The sequence below is a fragment of the Pteropus alecto genome, unplaced genomic scaffold (assembly GCF_000325575.1).
Source record: "Pteropus alecto unplaced genomic scaffold, ASM32557v1 scaffold413, whole genome shotgun sequence".
Classification (NCBI taxonomy): Eukaryota; Metazoa; Chordata; class Mammalia; order Chiroptera; family Pteropodidae; genus Pteropus; species Pteropus alecto.
In genome coordinates, this window is record NW_006434120.1 from 3568892 (window position 1) to 3588394 (window position 19503).

Genomic DNA, 19503 nt, shown 5'->3' on the forward strand with positions numbered 1-19503 from the left:
AGCCATGCTAAATTTCTTTTGGTTCCTCCACCAGACCTTTATCTGGCATATATGTGGTTCACTGTTCTAGGTGCTTGCCTTCTTTTCAGGCAGTTGACACTTCCCAGTTCTGGTGCTTCCACAGCATCCAAACTCCACCATGAGAGCACTGGCCAACTGTGGTGAGCAACTGTTAATGTGTCTGGACCCCCTGATCCCATGTAAGTTCTGCTAGGAGTTCAGGTGGGGGCGGTGTTTGCTCTGTGTCCTGTTTTCCTATAGGACATTCAGTAAACATTTGTTGAATGACTATAGTATGGTTCTGCCTGTCCACTGCTGGAATTTTAGTTTGATTTTAGACCATCACAGGGTTCAGATGGTACATTTAATATAGTGGAGACTAGTAGATAAAATCACTTTAGAGAGATCCGTGTAGAAAAGATTTATGATATTATAAATGGATTTGAACTTGAGCTCCTCCATTCCAGCCTTGGACTCATTAGAAAAATAAGATGAAGTATCACTGCGTTCAATCCATTTTTTAACCTGTTGACCCATCTATTTTTATTGTCTATTTTGTGAAGCCTGTATGTGTGGTGCAAAAAAAACAAAACTGGAAGAAAATTATTTCTAATCACTTTTTTTCTGGTTTCCTTTTGAAAATAAAAGTATCTCATAAAAGCATTTCTTTTAAGAGATCACAGTCAGCTTCACACCCCTGGATATGTTATTTATTTATTTATTTTTATTGCTAATGCTATTGCCACTTGGGTTGTTTGCTTTTCTAACCTGAGCTCATGGCTTCAGTAGAATTATTTCTTCACTTACAATGAGCTGTCAGAGTCCCTATGTCCTAGACTTATCTAAAGCTTCTGTGCAATGAAATGAAAATGGCCCCTTGGATGAAGCTAAAGAATTGCTTCCACGGGCCATTATTGTAAATTGTATTTCAAGTCATGTAACTTACTGGCGTTTGGAAAGTGACAGTGGCCCTAAAATGAGTGATGAATTTGAACAAAACTAATGAAACAGTCCTGTGAAAGTTAGGAAATTCTTTGTGGATTTTGTCAAGTATTCAGGACATTCTTTCCTTTTTATTCTTGCAGTATTGTCGGCTTGCAGAAAAAAGAAGTGGGGAACAGCTGTTCTAGCAGCTGGGACAGTAACAGCATCAGTGTTTCTCAGCAAATCTCTGAAGCTTTTCTTCTTCGTAGTACTTATACCATAGAATGGGTGAAATCGTTTTAAAGTGGATATTTATTTAATGAATTTTGAGGTTGATCCTATCTTATAGGCTGGTCTGGACCTGGGAAATAAATTTCATGTCTAAATCAGTGGTGTGGCATCTGCTTAGTTTCAAAAAGCACATCAGAATATGTATTGAAGTGGATAAGAGCAACATTGGGCTCTTTTGTAACCTGAGATGTTTTTTGAATTGTTTTTGCTGTGGCATAGATATATAACATAACAAGTCGTAAAGTTGTACTCCAAAAGTTTACCCCAAACCCTAGAACTCTATTTAGAAGTTTTCCCATAATTGAAATATAAAGTATTCAAAACTAGAGAAAGTATAGCCACACCCTTAAATCTTTTGTACTCAAATGGGAACTTCCATTGGTGAAAAAGGAAGAAGGCTATGAGAAACACTTGTTCCTGCAGGAAACTGAGGAAATGCTTACATTTTATCATTTGCTAGAATACTGAGAATTTGATTTCTTGGATTTCATATGACAGTTTTCTGGGATATATAATTTTTATATAGTTGTAACCTATGCACATAATTTTTTTGCATTTACACATTAACATAGATCACATGGACTGTGTATTTGCATATTATATCCATCATTTGCTTAGTTATTCCACTTACATTTGTATTCCAGGTTTCCACTTAGTAGGCGCTGACTTACTATTTAGACCTTAAGCTGCTCAGAGGCAGGGGCCATAATCGTTTTGTTCTTTATGATTTCTCCCAGCATTCTTGGTATATGGGATCATCATCAGAAAAAGAATATGCTATTGTTTTGTTCACATTATCATACAGTAGTCCTTTTTTTAAGGCATCTTAGACTTTATCAATAGCTCATTAACTATAAATAAATTATGAGGCGGCTTGGCAACTTAAACTGATAACTAAAATCATCACCCATCCAGCTTATGAAAATTGAAAATCCTTGTTAGGGATCTTCAGTGTATGTGTAAGTGCTTTAATTGAATTAAATTTTTTTGCGTTGTGTAAAAAATTATTTTTTATATTTGACATTGCTGTTTCAAACAGTCGAAACCTGGCTATGGCTTCTATGCTAAAGAACGTACTGGTCATTTAAAATGGATTGTTCCAGTATTCTGAGACCTTCCTGTTTCCTGAGAATATCAGCTTCCTGAGAATATCAGCTTCCACAATAAAGAATGATACAGTCTCATGTCACGCTCCAAGAGTGACACCAGAAGAGTCAGAGTCTTGGTGTTAACTAGTTCTGAGGGTCGCTCAGTCTGTTCTGACCTCTTTTTCTTAGCAAGCTTTTAGGTCAGCAGAAAACAGGTCCAGGGTTGCAAAGTCTCATCAGTGGTATCAGTCTCCTTTGTGCCAAATACATTCTAGATAGAATGGGGGTGGGATGGTGTGTTGAGATCTGTGAGGACGCCACATGCTTATAAGTCAACCCCGAATTTCTAATATTGTTTAGTATTGAGAATATTTCATTAAAAACAGGGTTTTTCTGTACTGTTTTCTCCATTTCCTGTTTTTTTAAATTCTGTAACTATATTGAAATATATTTTTGCTGGATCAGTAAAACAAAACCTCTCCCCACCCTCCATTAAATTCTTGGTTCCTAGGGGAAAGGAAAATAAATGTGTTCTTAGAGGAATTAAAAGATTGCTTGGTACATCATTCCTTTAGTCTTCCAGTTCTAAGTGTAGATTTCTAAAACTGGAAGGTCGATGTTTGTTCTCTTGAGTGAATATCCTTTCAGAGTGTAAAATAAAGTAACCTTTTCTTCTCCATGCCACAGCTCTCTGAGGGAGCATACCAGTTCCCGGTAAAAGCCATCCCAGGGAATGGGATATTGCCCTGTAGTACTTATGGACACAGAAAAAAGTCCGTGGGAATATAGGATGCTTTTTCAAGCACTAAAGGAAATATGGAGATCCAAATGAGTTGGCATGTTACTCTCTGAGGGTGTTAAACTCTTTTCTAACCTCTGCTTGCATTTCTGTTTTCAGTTTTTCTACTCTTAATCTCCATACAGAAAAAAAAATCATTGATTCATCTATTAATGCACCAAGAGTGATAATTCATGTTGAACATATCAATGCAATTTATGAGAAAGTATTTCCTAAATAAAATAATAGATAAAAAAGGTTGGAAAAAAGAAATCACTATCTTATTGAAGTACTTCGGAAATAGGTACTTAATATAACTGACATGCTAATTACCACTCATTTTCATGATTATCAATCAAGCCCTAAATGGTCATCATGACAATTCGTTTGTCAGGTTTGAATTGCTATGTGTGCTGAAAGTTCTAAGAAGGCTTTATCTCTTTTAGAAATGTTTCATTCAGAATTTCCCTAATGTGAACTTGCCTTCCCAAGACAGAATTAATGAATTATGATTGTACTTGTAAATAAATATTTTTAAGTTAACTACAGTTAATTTTTAAAAATATATCTTTGAGTTTATTAATGCAGGCTTGATATAAGCCCATGAGATCATAATTTGATTTTTAAAAATTATGGTAAAATATATATAACAAAATTAACCATTTTAACCACTTCTTGGTACATAGTTTAGTGACATTAAATACATTCACATTATTGTGCAACTGTCACCACCATCCATCTCCAGAACTTTTTTGTCATCCCAAACTGGAACTCTGTCAGTTTTATCATCCCAAACAGTAGCTCTTCATTCTTATCTCCCCTCAGTCCCTGGTAACCACCATTCTTTCTGTCTCAATGAATTTGGCTTGTCTAGGTACCTCATATAAGTGGAATCATACAATTTTTGTTTTGTTTCTGGCTTATTTCACTTAGCATAATGTTGTCAGGTTTATCCCTATTGTAGCATGTATCCGAATTTCATTTTTAAGGCCAAATAATATTTCAATGCATGCAGGTTCCACATTTCATTTATGCATCTGTCAATAGATATTTGGGTTTTCCATGTTTTGGCTATTGTGAATAACATTGCCGTGAACATTGATGTACACCTATATATGTTTGAGTCCTTGCTTTCAATTCTTTTGGGCATATACTAGAAATGGAATTGCTAGATCATATGGTAGTTTTATGTTTAATTTTTGGGGGAACCGTGGTAATGTTTTCTACATTGGCTGCATCGTTTTACATTCCTACTTTCTACATTTAATTTTATATTAATAATTCATTTTACAGACTTGCCTGAAACACTCTGCCACGCTGAGTTGTGAATTTAAGGCAAGAATACCTCTTAAAACTTTTAACAGCTTTAAGGGATAAACATCATTCAAATAACTAAGCTTTTATTTTTATTTAAAATATTTATTTTTCGGTCACAAAGTGTTTGTTGTAGAAATGTGGAATATATTTAAACAATACGAAGAAAAATGTCACCTCTAATTTCTCCAGAGAAATACATTTTGATGTTTATGTATCCTTTTTCTGTATATATTATACTTTAAAATATTATAATCATGTTATACATATTGTTTTATAAGTAAGCCTTACAGGGTAAGGCTTGTGTTTTTGTGGGGCGTTTTGTTTTTAACTTGAAAATAAGCACACAGTTTAGCTTTTTGTTAGCTTCTTCCCTGGGGATGTTTCATCTGAGGGGTGCACAGTAACATGGGAAGAATAAGTACTGGGTTACCTTTTTGTTGAGATACTTAGTTAATCACTGCTGAATAATTCCATGTGTGTCCAGGGTTGCGGAGGTCAAGCAGGCATTTGAAGATTCTTCCCTGTTACCAGCGCCTCCTCAATATGTTAATAGAATAATGTCACATGTTATTGTTTGAAGTATCTAAATTTTTGGCAACCTCTGGAGTAATAATTTAAATGTAGTTGAACTATATTTTCCTTTAAAGTAGAATCTATACAATCAAAACATTACTTCTTCATGTTTAGGCAAATTTAGTAAATGTCATAAGATATCAGAGCTACCCTAGTACCTTTCTTCTGATAGATTTTGTATCTCAGAGCCATGATCAGCCACAAGTTTCTTAAATCTGATATAGATTTCATAGCAGATTAAAAGCTGGTCGATTACACCTGCTTTAGCATTTTGGATTAATCATATATGTTCTTTATAATTTTGTGGTAGAGGATCAAACATTCAGTCTAAGAAATTGATAGAATTTTGATACTTAGTATGATTTTCTTAACACTAGCAAAGTTGCACTGCCCCTCAGAAAATAGAATAATTAAACATCTCATCACAATTATCTAATTGTAATGATGATGGTGGTAATTTTGAGTTAGAAAATTTTGGTGCTGTATACATTTACATTAGGCTGCCTTAGTGAAAATATGCTATACACCCAAGCTCAAGACTCTGATCTGTTGTTCTGTACAGCACATAGCACATCCTGGGCTTTAATGCCTCCACAGAACCTCTGGAAGAGCTTGGTCTAAATTCTAAGGATGCTCTGTTCATATCATTAGGGTGAGCATAGTGTAATGAAGACATATTTTGTGCCTTAGCAGTCTATAGTCCAAGAATGTACCCTCATGCTCACAGTCTTGTGGGCTCCCTGAGGACAGAGGTCACTTTTGGTCTCCAGGGCCTGTCTCCCAATGGCTTTTGGAAGAATGAAGGAATGAATGACATTGGTGAGGTTTGACCAGGCAAATGTAGACAGAGGCATATTGGGTAATGCTTTTTGAGAAGTGCTTTTTATATTCGAAGCATTTTAGAAAACAGATGCTGTGTACATTTATGAGACAAGATAAAGTCAAAAGGAAGTAATATTGGAGTTTAGCCATCGAAAGTTTAGCCATTGACATTTAGCCAGGACTGATGTTCTCTGTAAGAATAATTAGAGGGGTGGGGATTGAATTCTGACTATGCCACTTATTGCTCTGTGACTTTGGGAAGTCATTTCAACTTTGAACCTCATTTCTTATCTGTTGCTAAGAATGTGTTATGGTCTCTTATAAGTGATGTGAAGATTAAATGAAATCGTTTATGTGAAGCTACCTAACACAGTATCTACAACAAAGCAGGTTCTTGATTATTGTTAGTTTATTCCTTCCTGCTCTTTATTTGCTTGTGTTGCTAAGAGTAATTACTTGCATGGCTAACATTACAGCCCCTTTTCTCATGCTTTCAAAAATCCCCCATAGCTTCGTCACTTCATCTTGAACATAAAATCACAGATTTTTACAGAACATGTTTTTGAGGAACCCAGGTAAAGGGCACATCATACCAATTGATTAAAAGTAAACCTGGGGCTGAAACGCAGGCCTCAGGACTCGGTGCTTTCTACTATGCTATTGGTGATGCTTTCTGCTTTTATGAGGGGTGTGGACATGGAAGATATATGACCTGTTTTTATATTGACTCTTAAATTACAGGTTGTTACAGAAATATCTTGTAAAATAAAGCTTCAAGTAATTTAGTGTGGGTAAAGTCAGTTCATATAATAAGCCATAAAATAAGTTTATAAAAGCTTGATTTTTCAGTAGATTATCAAGCCCTTGGGGCAGAGTTCCCTGTAACTGCTTTCCGGAAATTGTATGATTTTGATTGGTGATATCCCTTTGTGTTGTAATTTTAAAGATGATGAATCTTATTTTTCTGGCTAATTTTCTCTTTTTTCTCTATTTATTTAAAATTCTATATTACATAGAATATTAAATTTTGAAGACTAACTTTGATATAGTTCATGTTCTAGGAAATTATGCTTATGGATTTTCTAGGAAATTATGCTTATAGACGTTTTTGCTGTTACATTTCTTGTACTCCTTTCCCTGCCTGTTTTGTAAGAGACACAGGCTGGCCACTTGGGGGACATCTTTTTTGTTACTTGTAAAAGCATTTAAGACAATCTTCTTATCATACAATGAGTACTTATAAGTGAAGAAGAAAGAAAAGAACAACAGTCTAGTAGAAAAAATAGAGACTTTACGTAAAAGGGTGGCACATGGGCTTTTAAACATAGAAGACCAAGAGGTGAAGAATGTACCTGCTGGCTCTGGACTGCATGGCTTCAGGTCCTGACTCTGCCACTTACTAGTTTGAGCAAATTTTATTTTTTCTTTATTATTTATTTTTATTTTTCAATTACAGTTGACATTCAATATTAGTTACAGGCGTACGGCATAGTGGTTAGACATTTATACAACTTATGAAATGATCCCCCGGTAAGTCTGGTACCCACCTGGCATCATAAAGTTATTATAGTATTATTGACTATATTCCCTATGCTGTACTTTACATCTCCATCACTATTTTATAACTGCCAATTGGTGCTTCTTAATCTCTTCACCTTTTTCACTCAGGCCCCCAGCCTTCCTCCGATATGGCAATCACTAGTTTGCTCTCTGTATCTATGAGTCTGTTTCTGTTTTGTTTGTTTTTTAGATTCTACATGTAAGTGAAATCATATGGTATTTATCTTTCTCTGCCTGACTTATTTCACTTAACATGATACTCTCTAGGTCCATCCATGTTCTTGCAAATGGTAAGATTTCATTCTTTTTTTATGGCTGAGTACTATTGCATTGTATATATGCATCTCATCTTTATCTAATCATCTATTGATCGACACTTAGGTTGCTTCTGTATCTTGGCAATTGTAAATAATGCTGCAGTGAACATAGGGATGCATATATCATTTCAAATTAGTATTTTGGATTTCTTCAGATAAATACCCAGAAGAAGAATTGCTGGGTCATATGGTAGTTCTATTTTTAAGTTTTTGAGGAACCTACATACTGTTTTCCATAGTGGTTGCACCAATTTGCAATCCCACCAACAGTGTATGAAGGTTCCCTTTTCTCCATATCTTTGCCAATACTTGTTGGTTGTTGATGTATTGATGATAGCCATTCTGACGTGTGGCAAAATTGTTTTAATTTGCGTTTCTTTGATGATTAGCGACGTTGAGCATTTTTTCTTACGTCTATTGGTCATATGTATGTCCTATTTGGAGAAATGTGTATTCAGGTCCTCTGCCATCATTTTTTGATTAGTTTGTTTGTTTGTTTGTTTTTGGTGTTAAGTTGTGTGAGTTCTTTATAAATTTTGGTTATTAACCCCTTATCAGATGTATCATTGGCAAATATCTTCTCTCATTCAATAGGTTCTCTTTTCGTTTTGTTGATGGTTTCCTTTGAATTGGAAAAACATTTTAATTTAATGTAGTCTCATTTGTTTATTTTTTCTTTCGTTTCCCTTGTCTGAGGAAATATATCCAAAAAATATTACTAAGATCAGGGCCAAAGAGTGTACTGCTTATGTTTTCTTTTAGGAGTTTTATGAAATGGGGTCTTACATGTAAATCTAATTCATTTTGAGTTTATTCTTGTATATGATGTAAGAAAATGCCCTAGTTTTATTTTTTTTGCATGTATCTATCCAGTTTTTCCAACACCACTTATTGAAGAGACTGTCTTTACCCCATTGTATATTCTTACTTCCTTTGTCATAGATTATTTGACCATATAGGTGTGAGTTTATTTCTGGGCTCTCTATTCTATTCCATTGCTCTAAGTGTCTCTTTTTATGCCAGTACCATGCTGTTTTGATTACTATAGCTTGTTCTTTCTCAAGATTACTGTGGCTATTTGGGTACTTTTATGATTCCACATAAATTTTAGTATTATTTACTCTAGTTCTGTGAAAAATACCATTAGTATTTTGATAGGGATGGCATTTAATCTATAGATTGCTTTGAGTAGTATAGACATTTTAATGATGTTAATCCTTCCTATCTATGAGCATAGTACATTCTTCCATTTATTTGTATTTGCTTTAATTTCTTTCTTCAGTGACTTATAACTTTCCAAGTACAGGCCTTTTACCTCCTTGGTTAAATTTATTCCTAGATATTGTATTGTTTTGATACAATTGCAAATGAGATTGTTTTCTTAGTTTCTCTTTCTGTCATTGGTGTATAAAATGCGACCGATTTCTGAATATTAATTTCTGAATTCATTTATCAGTTCTAATAGATTTTTAGCGGAATCTTTAGCGTTCTCTATATTATCATGTCATCTGCAAATAATGACTGTTTTACTTCTTCCTTTCCAATTTGGATGCCTTTTATTTTTGTCTGATTGCTGTGGCTGGGACTTCTAATACTATGTTTAATAAAAGTGGTGAAAGTGAACACCTTTGTCTTGTTCCCGATCTTAAGGAAAATGCTTTTAGCTTTTCCTCATTGAGAATGTTAGCTGTGGATTTGTCTTATATGGCCTTAATTGCATTCTATTCCCACTTTGCTGAGAGTTTTTATCTTAAATGGATGTTGGATTTTGTCAAATTCTTTTTCTGCATTTATTGATAGGATTATCTGATTTTTATCCTTCATTTTGTCTTTGTGGTGTATCACATTAATTGATTTGTGGATTCTGAAGCAACCTTGCATCTCAGGAATAAATCCAACTTGATGGTACTGCTGGCCTCGTAAAATGAGCTTGGGAGCCTTTCCTCCTCTTGAGTTTTTGGAATAATTTAAGGAGGATAGCTGTTAATTCTTTGAATGTTTGGTAAAATTCACCTATGAAGCCATTCAGTCTAGGCCTTTTGTTGTTGGGAGTTTTTTGATTACCGATTTGATTTTAGTTGTGGTTATTGGGCTGTTCAGATTTTGTGTTTCTTCTTGATTCAGTCTTGGAAGAGTAATATGTTTCTAGGAATTTATCCATTCCAGACCATCCAATTTGTAGGCATATAATGGTTATTAGTATTTTCTTATAATCATTTGTATTTCTGTGGTGTCAGTTGTCACCTCTTTCATTTCTGATTTTATTTATTTGGGTCCTCTCTCTTTCTTGATGAGTCAATTTTGTTTATCTTTCAAAGAACCAGCTCTTGGTTTTGTTCATTTTCGTGATTTTTTTTAGACTCTTTTGTTATTTCTGCTCTGATCTTCATTATTTCCTTTGTTCTCCTCACTTTGGGCTTTGTTTGTTCTTTTTCTAGTTCCATTAGGTGTGAGGTTAGATTGTTTATTTGAGGATCTTCTTGTTTCTTGCAGTAGGCCTATGTTGCTATGAATTTTCCTGATAGAACTGCTTTGGCTATGTCCTATAGACTTGGGGTCACTGTGTTTTCATTTTTATTTGTCTCAAGGTATCTTTTGAATTCTTCCTTTATCTCGTTGTTAACCCATTTATTGTTTAGTAGCCTCCATATTGTTATTTAGCCTCTATTTTTTTGTGTGTGTTTTTCAATTTTCTTGTAATTGATTTTTGGTTTCATACCATTGTGATCAGAGGAAATGCTTGATGTGATTTCAGTCTTCTTAAAATTATCGAGGCTAATATGTTGTCTATTCTGGAATATGTTCTATGTGTACTTAAGATGTAATAGGGTGTTAAAGTCCCCTACAGTTATTGTATTAGAGTTGATCTCTCCCTTTATGTTTGTCAATATTTGCATTATATATTTAGGTGCTCTTACGTTGGGTGCATAAATGTTTACAAGGGTTATATCTTCTTATTGGATTGATCCCTTTATCATTATGAAATGTCCCTCTTTGTCTCTTGTTACAACCTTTGTTTTAAAGTCTGTTTTGTCCAATATAACTATTGCTACCCCAGATGTTTTTTTCTATTATTTTTGCATGAAGTGTCTTCCCCCCACTGCCTCCTTACATTCAGTCTGCACGTATCTTTCTGTCTGATGTAGGTCTTTTGTAGACAGCATTTATGTGGGTCTTGTTTTCTTTTCCATTCAGCCACCCTATATCTTTTGATTGGAGCATTTAATCCATTTACATTTAAAGTGATCATTGGTAGGTATGCAGTTATTGCCATTTTATCACTCATATTTATGATCTTTCTTTTTCCTTTCTTGTCTTAAAGAAATCCTTTTAACATTTCTCGTAATACTGGTTTGTTGGTGATGAACTCCTTTAGCTTTTTCTTGTCTTTAAATGATAGCCTTGCTGGGTAGTCTTGGTTGCAGGTCCTTGTTTTTTATCACTTTGAATATTTCATGCCAATCCTTTCTGGCCCGCAAAATTTCTGTTGAGAAATCAGCCAACAGTCTTATGGGAGCTCTCTTGTAGTAATTGTTTTTTTCTTGCTGCTTTTAAGATTCGCTGTCATTAACCTTTGGCATTTTAATTACAAGGTGTCTTGACGTGGGCCTCTTTGGGTTCATCTTGTTTGGGACTCTGTGTGCTTCCTGGACTTGTATGTCTGTTTTCTTCTCCAAGTTGGAGAAGTTTTCTGTCATTAGTTCTTCAAATAGGATTTTCAATTCCTTGCTCTTTCTCTTCTTCCGGTATCCCTGTGGTACAATAGTCAGTACACCTGATGTACCAGAGGCCCAGAGGCCCTTTATACCAGGAGTCCCCAGTACCTAGGCTGCAGACTGGTACTGGTCCGTGACCTGTTAGGAACGGAGCTGCACAGCAGGAAGTGAGTGGCAGGTGAGTGAGCAAAGCTTCATCTGTGTTTGCAGCCGCTCCCCAGTGCTAGCATCACTGCCTCAGCTCCGCCTCAGATCATCAGGCATTAGATTCTCATGAGAACACCAGTCCCTAGTGCCAAAAGGTTGGAGACTGCTGTAAATTATCCTCATTTTTTTAGATTCTTTTTCTTTTTTCCCTCATCTTTATTAAAATATAATAAACAGTTGTTTGTATTAACATCGTACAATTCAGTGAATTTTTTCAATTATAGTTGGCATATGATAATATACCAGTTTCAATTGTACAGCATAGTAATCAGAGATCCACATAACTAGCGAAGTGATCACTCCACTAAATCTAGTCCCCTCTCTCCCTTATGTATTTATTAAAACATTATTAACCATCTTCCCTATGGTACACTCTACATCTCCATGTCTATTCTGCAACTATCCATTTGTACCTCTTAATCTCTTTGCCTTTTTTTGCTGTCCCTCCCAATCTCCCTCCCATCTATTAGCCTTCAATATTCTCTGTATCTATGAGTTTATTTCTGCTTTGTTGTTGTTATTTATTTGTTCTTTAGATTCACATGTATGTGAAATCATGAGATATTTGTCTTTCTCTATCCTTCCCATTTTATTGAGCACAATACCCTCCAGGTCCATCAAGGCAATATCTGTTTCCATCCCTTTCCTTTTAGTCTGTGTGTGTCTTAATCTGAAGTGAGTCTCTTATAGGCAGCATATGTTGGGGTCTTGTTTTCTCATCCATTCAGCCACTCTGTCTTTTGGTTGGAGCACTTAATTCTTTTCCATTTGATGTATGTGTTGATACGAATGTAGTTATTACCATTCTTTATTCCTGTTTTTGATACATATTTTTTCTTCTTAAAGAAGTCCCTCCAACATTTCCTGTAATTCTGGGTGGTAGTGATAAATTCCTTTAGCTTATATTTGTCTGGGAAGCTCTTTATCTGTCCTTCATCACGTCGAATATTTTGTGCCAAGCCCTTCTGTTCTGCATATTTTCTTTGGAGAAATCAGCTGCCAGTCTTATGGGTACTCCCTTGTAGGTAACTAACTGCTTTTCTCTTGCTGCTTTTAAGATTCTCTTTGTAATTAACTTTTGGCATTTTATCTATCTATCTATCTATCTGTTTATTTATTTATTTATTTATTTTATGGTGACATTTTGACATTTTAATTATGATGTGTCTTGGTGTGGGCCTCTTTGGGTTCCTGGTTTTTGAGACTCTCTGAGCTTCCCGGGGTTGTATGTCTGTTTCCTTCAACAGGTAAGGAAAGTTTTCCATCATTATTTCTTCAAATAGGTCTTGAGTGTCTTGTTTTCCTTCCAGTACCTGTATGGCATAGATATTTTTACATTTAATAGTGTCTATATACATCTTTCGATCTTCTTTATTCACTCCTTTTATTCCATTTACTATACTTTTCATTTCAGATAATGCATTCTTCATTTATGATTGGTTCCCTTTTATAATTTCCATTTTCATTTTTATGTTTTTTATCTCTTTGTTAAAGTTCTCACTGAATTCATCTTCCCCTAAGTTCATTAAGCATCTTTTATAACCAGTGTTTTGCACTCGGCATCTGTAAGATTGCTTGATTCCATTATTCCTAGATCTCTGTTCCATTCTTGTATATGGTTTCTGCTTCTTTGTCTTCCCATTTTGGCTGCCTTTCTGCATCTGATTTTGTTTACTAAGCAAAGCTTTAAGTCTCCCGGTCATATTAGTGTGGATTTGTAGGTGTCCTGTGGCACAGTCCTGAGAGGGATTCATCTGTAGGACAAATTTAGCCCCAGCCTCTGCCCCTCTGGGGCCACTTGTTAAGATTCAGCAAGCAGTCCACAGATGCTGTACTTATAGTTGCCTCAACAGGTTACACCAGAAACTGTGGTCAGCTGCCACCAGTATCAGTCAGGCGCTGCTCAACAAGAGGCACCTGACTCACCGAGGATACATTTGGAAGTGGCTTGGGTAGGGCCTTGAGTTGGGAGAGGCAGAGTTTCAGGGAATCCTCTGGGCGGAGCAACCTCTATTATCCAGTTTGATGATGTCTCAACTATGGTGGTGCTGAGTCTGCGCACTAGGATGGGGGAGGTCTCAACAGAAGAATAGTGGATATTGCTGGTACTTCTGTACAGAGTGAGCCTTGCCTCGCTTCTGGCCCTCACTCCTACAACTCAGTGTCCCTCTGTAAGTCCCTGGTGCCCTTGGAGCAGCCAACCCAGAGCTGGTGCTCAGAGCGAGCAGGTCCATCACCCGAAAGTTCGGTCGCGGACTGGCCCCTTTAAGAGGCGTCTGCAGCTGCCGTTGCCGTGACTTCTGTCCCACTCAACTACTCAAGACCAGGCAGCCTTGTGTGTGTCCTCGCCCTGTCCTACCTCCTCCTGTTGCAGGGTGATTTCTTACTTCTCTCCCTAGTTGTAAGGCTTGTTCATCTAGATCCCAGGTGATTTTCCTTGCTGTTTGCTCCTTGTGTCTGTCACAACTTTGATTTGTTCACAAGACGGATGAACAGAGGCTCTATCACCTATGCCATTTTTTCCTCTCCCGTTGGATTCTTTTTTCTTGTTGCTGTTCTGATTGGGTGTTTTCTGCTATCTTACCTTCCAAATTGCTGATTCAGCCTTCTGCTTCATCTAATCTACCGTTGATTCCTTCTAATGTATTCTTCATTTCAGTTTTTGTGTTATTTCTGGCTTTTTTTTCTGTTTTCTGTTTTTGTGTTCTTATCTCTCACTGAGAACATCCTTATAACTAGTGTTTTGAACTCTGCACATCATAGATTGCTTGTCTCTGTTGTTTAGTTATTTTTCTGGAGTTCTATTCTTTCATTTGGGACATGTTTCTTTGTCTCATTTTGGCTGCCTCCTTGTGTTTTTTTCTATGTGTTAGGTAGAGCTACTGTGTCTCCCAGTGGCCTTATGTAGTAGATGTCCTGTGGAGACTTGCATAGTCTCCTTGGTCACCTGAGCCGGGTGCTCTGCATGTGTTCCTTGTGTTGAGCCTTGGTTGTTGTTTGCATGTCAGTGGGAGTGACTGACCCTCAGGCTGAGTGGTTGTGAGGACTGGCTGTTATTATGCTGGAGGAGCTGTTATGCAGAGGCTGACCACATAAAACAGGATTCACTTTAGCTGGGCTCTGGTGCCTGCCCCATCCGCCCTATTCGTGTGTCATTTTTGGAGGTGGTTGAGTGGTGTCTGGTGTGGTCTAAAGCTGGCCACTAGGTGTGTTGGTTCTGGGACCTCTTAGGAGTAACTCCATTGCAGGCCAAGGTCAGCCGCTGTCTCTGACTGTCTGGGGTCACTTGGTTTGAGCTACAAAGTGATCTGCAGATGATTGCTAGTGTCTGGCCTGGGACTGTTTAGTAAGAGGTTCGTGGCACGCTGAGGCCAAATGATGCTTGTCTGGGGTTTGAGAACCTTTGAGAGATTTTGAGACAGTTCATAGCATTATCTAGGACAATCATTTGTATGGAAAAGCCAGTGGAAATAGCTTGGGTGGGCTCACAAGTTGGGTGAGGTGAGGTCTTCAGGAATTACCAGAGCAGGGTGAACAGTGACAGAGACTGAGATATAGTGTCCACTTGCATCTGCGGCTGTGTGGGGGGAGGGTTCAACAAATGAACAGCGGATTCTGCCAGTACTTCTGTCTTGGAAAAAGCTGCCCCTTCAGCTGTCACCCTGAAGCCAGACAATTCAGTTTCTCCTCGTATGTCTCTGGCTCCCTTTGAGCTGCTGCCCCAGGTCTGGAACTCAGAGCAGGTGAGTCCATCAGTGAGGAAGTCCATTCATGGGCCCTTTAAGAGGAATATCTGGGACTCCACGTGATCTCCATCTCACTTACCCACAATCTCTGTTAGTTTTCACAGCCAGAAGCTATGGAGACTTCTCTTCCTGGCTCTGGAATCCTGGGTTGAGGAGCCTGGTGTGGAGCAAGGACCTCTCTCTCCTTGGGGAGAATCTCCTCAGCTGTAATAGCCCTCCCCATTTTTAACCACCGCACATGGGTGTGCGATCAGTTCATCCTGCATCTCTGCCCCTCCTGCCAGTCTCCATGTGGCTTCTGTATGTCCTCAGTTATAGGACTTCTCTTTAGCTAGACTTTAGAGATGGCTGTTCTGTAGTTTAGTTGCAATTTTGATGTGGTCATGAGAGGAGGCAAGCATAGCATTTAGCTACTGTGTCATCTTGACTGGATCAAGCAATGTGGCTTCTTCTTTAAATCCTTAGTTATAGGAGTTCTGTTTAGCTAGCCTTCAGTTACTTCTCCAGGGTGATTGTTCTGTAATTTAGTTGTAATTTTGATGTGGTCATGGAGGGAGGTGAGCACATCTTGACTGGAATTAACTTTATGATGGACATAGGCTAATAACCACATGACATTCTCAATTGCATGTGGTCTGAGAAGTGCATTCTCCCATGCACACATGCTGTCAGGGGCTCAAAAGCTGGTGGAATCAGGCCTGAGAAGCTGCTGCAATAACCCTTTTTCCCAGAGGAAAGCCAGATATCCTTGCTTGAATCCTTAATATCTCTTTGCCTGTTTCCTTGTCTATAAAGTGATGATTAAATAAATTAACAAGTGTAAAATATTTAGAACAGTGCTTGGCACATAATGCTCAAGAAGTGTTATTTGTTATTGTTGTTCTTAGTGTGATTATTTCTAAAAGTGATGCCAGCTTCACTCATCATAAGAGAAATTAAAGTTTAAACAAAACTGAGATACCATAATAATATACTGTGTAGTAAGGGTGTGGGTAAACAGATGCTGCCATACATTGATGGTGGTTTTATATATTGGTACTACTTCAGTAGAGGACAATTTAAAAAAGTGATTAAAGGTGAAATTGCTATTGGACTCTGACCTGGCAATTCTATTTCTAAGAGTTTAAGAAGTTTATGTACACAAAAAGACATGTATTTACAATAATATATGCAAACAGTAATTGTGGTATGGTTCATGTTACAAAAGACTGCAAGTGACTTAAAACACATCTCAGTGAAAACAGGTACATTGTTAAATGGATGTAATAGAATGCCCTCTAGTACCATTGAAAATAAATGAAGTAGGTCTACATGTTCTAATATAGAATGATTTCCAAGATGTGCTGTGTGGAGAAAAGCTTCCACACACACAAATATAATGCACTATCTCTGGAAGGAATTAAAACAATGACGAGAGTGGTTGCCTTTGAGGAGAGGGTCTGGAAGAGAGGGCACGGAGACTTGCTTTCCCATACTCTATCGTACCATTTGAAACAAAAATTTTTAACATGTTTATGTATTAGTTTTTACCCTTCCCCAAATCTTTTACCTGTACACACACACACACACACACACACACACACACACACACACACACACCCTATGCACACACAATTTTCAGAACATTCAAATGTCATTCCTGGATTCTGGTTATGCGGTGATAAGGAGCAGCCTGTCCTGATGGTGTTGAAGCTCACTGAACCTGTGGTGTGATACTTGGGGCATAACGGGCACCTCATCCTTGTCATCCAATTTGTACTGGTGGGGAAAATTTCCCTGGGTGGTGGAAACCGAGGCCTTGGCTAAGTATGCCCTGGGGCTCACTTTATAGATGCTGTCATAGGTGCTGGAGCCAGAAAAAGACCTTGGTCTTGAGCCTGCCTCTCTCAGCTATTTTTAGAGGTCTGAGAAGAGGGTGAGTAGGAAGGAACTTCAAGAGTTCTGTACCTCATTAGGAAGCCCTGGTTGAATCAACTGTTTGATTCTATTTCAGTTTTCAGAGGTGAGAGCCAGAATGGAAATTAAGTTGGCACAATAAGGCAACCCCTTGGAATTTCTAGAAATACTTTTTAACCCTAGAAGAATTGGAGCCATGACCAGGAATATTTGTGTAAAACTCCTTAGACAGATCAAGTTTAGAATTGCATGGAAATTCATACATTTTTCTACTTTTCGGGGGGTACCATTTAAGCTAAATGCTACTTTCATGAAGGCTGTAGTCATCAGATTTAACAGCAGGATTAGGGTGAATTGCCTTATCCTTGTTCATATGATAGCTTTTCTCAATGTGAAATGAAATATGGTCTGTATACATGTAGGAAATGTCATATAAATTAGGACGAGAATATAATTTAATTTAAGGTTTCACCTAGTAAATCTCAGGCTAGTGCTTCTTAATTTTTTTACTACTCTAGACTATTTGAGGGGTGTCCCATTCCCATCCTTAAACAGTGGCTTGGTGTGACAGTGATTTTCTACAAGGGGCGGGGGTCTTTTAGTGCGTTCTGGTGGTGGTAGTAGGAGAGTGGGACGGTAGAGATAATGATTCTGATTTTTGTAACTCCCTCTCTTCTTCCCTCCCTCCCTAAGTAGAGAATTAACTATCTTACACAAACTAGTATTATAACCTTTAACTTTATTTCAATACTTGGGGAGAAAAAATACCTGATGAGAGACCCTGGTTTCATCGTTTGCATGTCCTGCCTCCATTATATGCTGTCTGCTTGCACATAAGCATGTATGTAACACATAAGCACTGACTTTTAAGTGTGCAAGACCAACAACTGGTTCTAGCAAGTTTTCCTCCCATTACAGGAGAAGGCCTAAGTCTGAAGGTGGAGGAAGGATTAAACACATTCCTGAGGAAAGCGAGCAGTCTATTTAACCAAGGTGGGTAGTTTATTCAGGAATTACCGTTCATTTCCATTTATTAAGTGTCTTTTCTTTAATGGGTATTTAATTTTTTTCTTGGAATCCTTTCTGTTTGTTACAGCAGAGATGCCAGCTTATCTATAGGACTTGCTTGAAGCCAGAGTCATGGTAGATGTAGGAAAGTGGCCGATCTTCACTTTGCTCTCACCTCAAGAAATTGCATCCATTCGGAAAGCATGTGTCTTTGGCAACTCAGCCAATGAAGCACTGTATGTTACTGACAATGACGAGGTAAGAATCAAAGTCCGGAGTTTAATTTTAGGACTTATTTTGGGATTGAGCTTTAAGAAGTATGCAGTTTGAAGACTGAGAAAATGTAGGGGATAAGAGAACCTGAAATTCAAGAAGACAGTCTTTGATATAATTTGTTTTTTCTTTCAGTTTCTTGATTCAATACCACTCCACCCCATACTACTCTGGGTTTGATGGTATAGCCAAATATGCTAAAACTTAAGTATTGTCGGCAGAGGTTGAATTTTTCTTCACAGCCTTTTCAGTCTCTTCCTATAGACTGAGCTGTCAAACTGAACTGGATTGTGTCTTATTTTCAGAGCGAATAAGGGACTCTTTGTGTTATTTTAAGCCAAACGACTCAAGTCTTTGTATTTGTTCGTCAGGTCTTTGTGTTTGGAATGAACTATAGTAACTGTCTAGGAACTGGAGATAGCCAGAGCACACTCGTACCCAAGAAGTTAGAAGCCTTATGTGGAAAGAAGATTAAAAGCCTTAGTTATGGGAGTGGACCACATGTTCTTCTCAGCACTGAAGGTAAAGAGGGCGCAATTCCAGCTTTTCAGTTCATGGGAAATTGAGCAGTTAATTCTAAACTAAGGTAGAGCTGGATCAAATAATTAATGTCTAATGGTTTGTCTCTTAATTTCTGAAGGGTAAAAGTTTTACACTTCAGACTAACTCTGGAACAGCCAGCCATAGGATGACTTGCAAATTAAGCAAAGTTGGAGGCTACTTATTTAAAGTTGTGGAAGATTAGATATAGCAAATGAAGTGCTTCTTCCAACTTAATTTTTCAGTGAATTTGCGGTAACAAGGGACCTTTCAGGTTTGACTTGGTACATTTTTTTAAACAGAGAAAACTGATTTTCCATTCTTTTTGTAGCTCCTGAACCTTGAATTCAAGACATTTTAGTTTATTCTTTGGCATTCTTGTTGGTGCCATGTGGAAAGAATGTGGGACAGATTCCTCTCCTTTTTCTCTCCGCCTCCCCGAGGTCA

General features: G+C 37.4%; 1 protein-coding gene across 5 annotated transcripts in view; it reads left to right on the forward strand.

The window, feature by feature from the left end:
* Nucleotides 1–19503, forward strand: part of RCBTB1 (RCC1 and BTB domain containing protein 1) — a 53799-nt gene that overhangs the window by 5472 nt on the left and 28824 nt on the right. For 2 of the 5 annotated variants that reach the window (XM_015587125.2, XM_025044782.1), the window contains exons 2-4: nt 18154–18228; nt 18332–18501; nt 18888–19038. In XM_015587125.2, coding sequence (XP_015442611.1) covers nt 18376–18501; nt 18888–19038 — 277 coding nt within the window. In that variant the 5' untranslated portion in view covers nt 18154–18228; nt 18332–18375. Of the gene's footprint in view, nt 1–18153; nt 18229–18331; nt 18502–18887; nt 19039–19503 lie in introns of those variants that run through there. The other 3 variants (XM_006909016.3, XM_015587126.2, XM_025044783.1) reach the window with 2 other exon arrangements.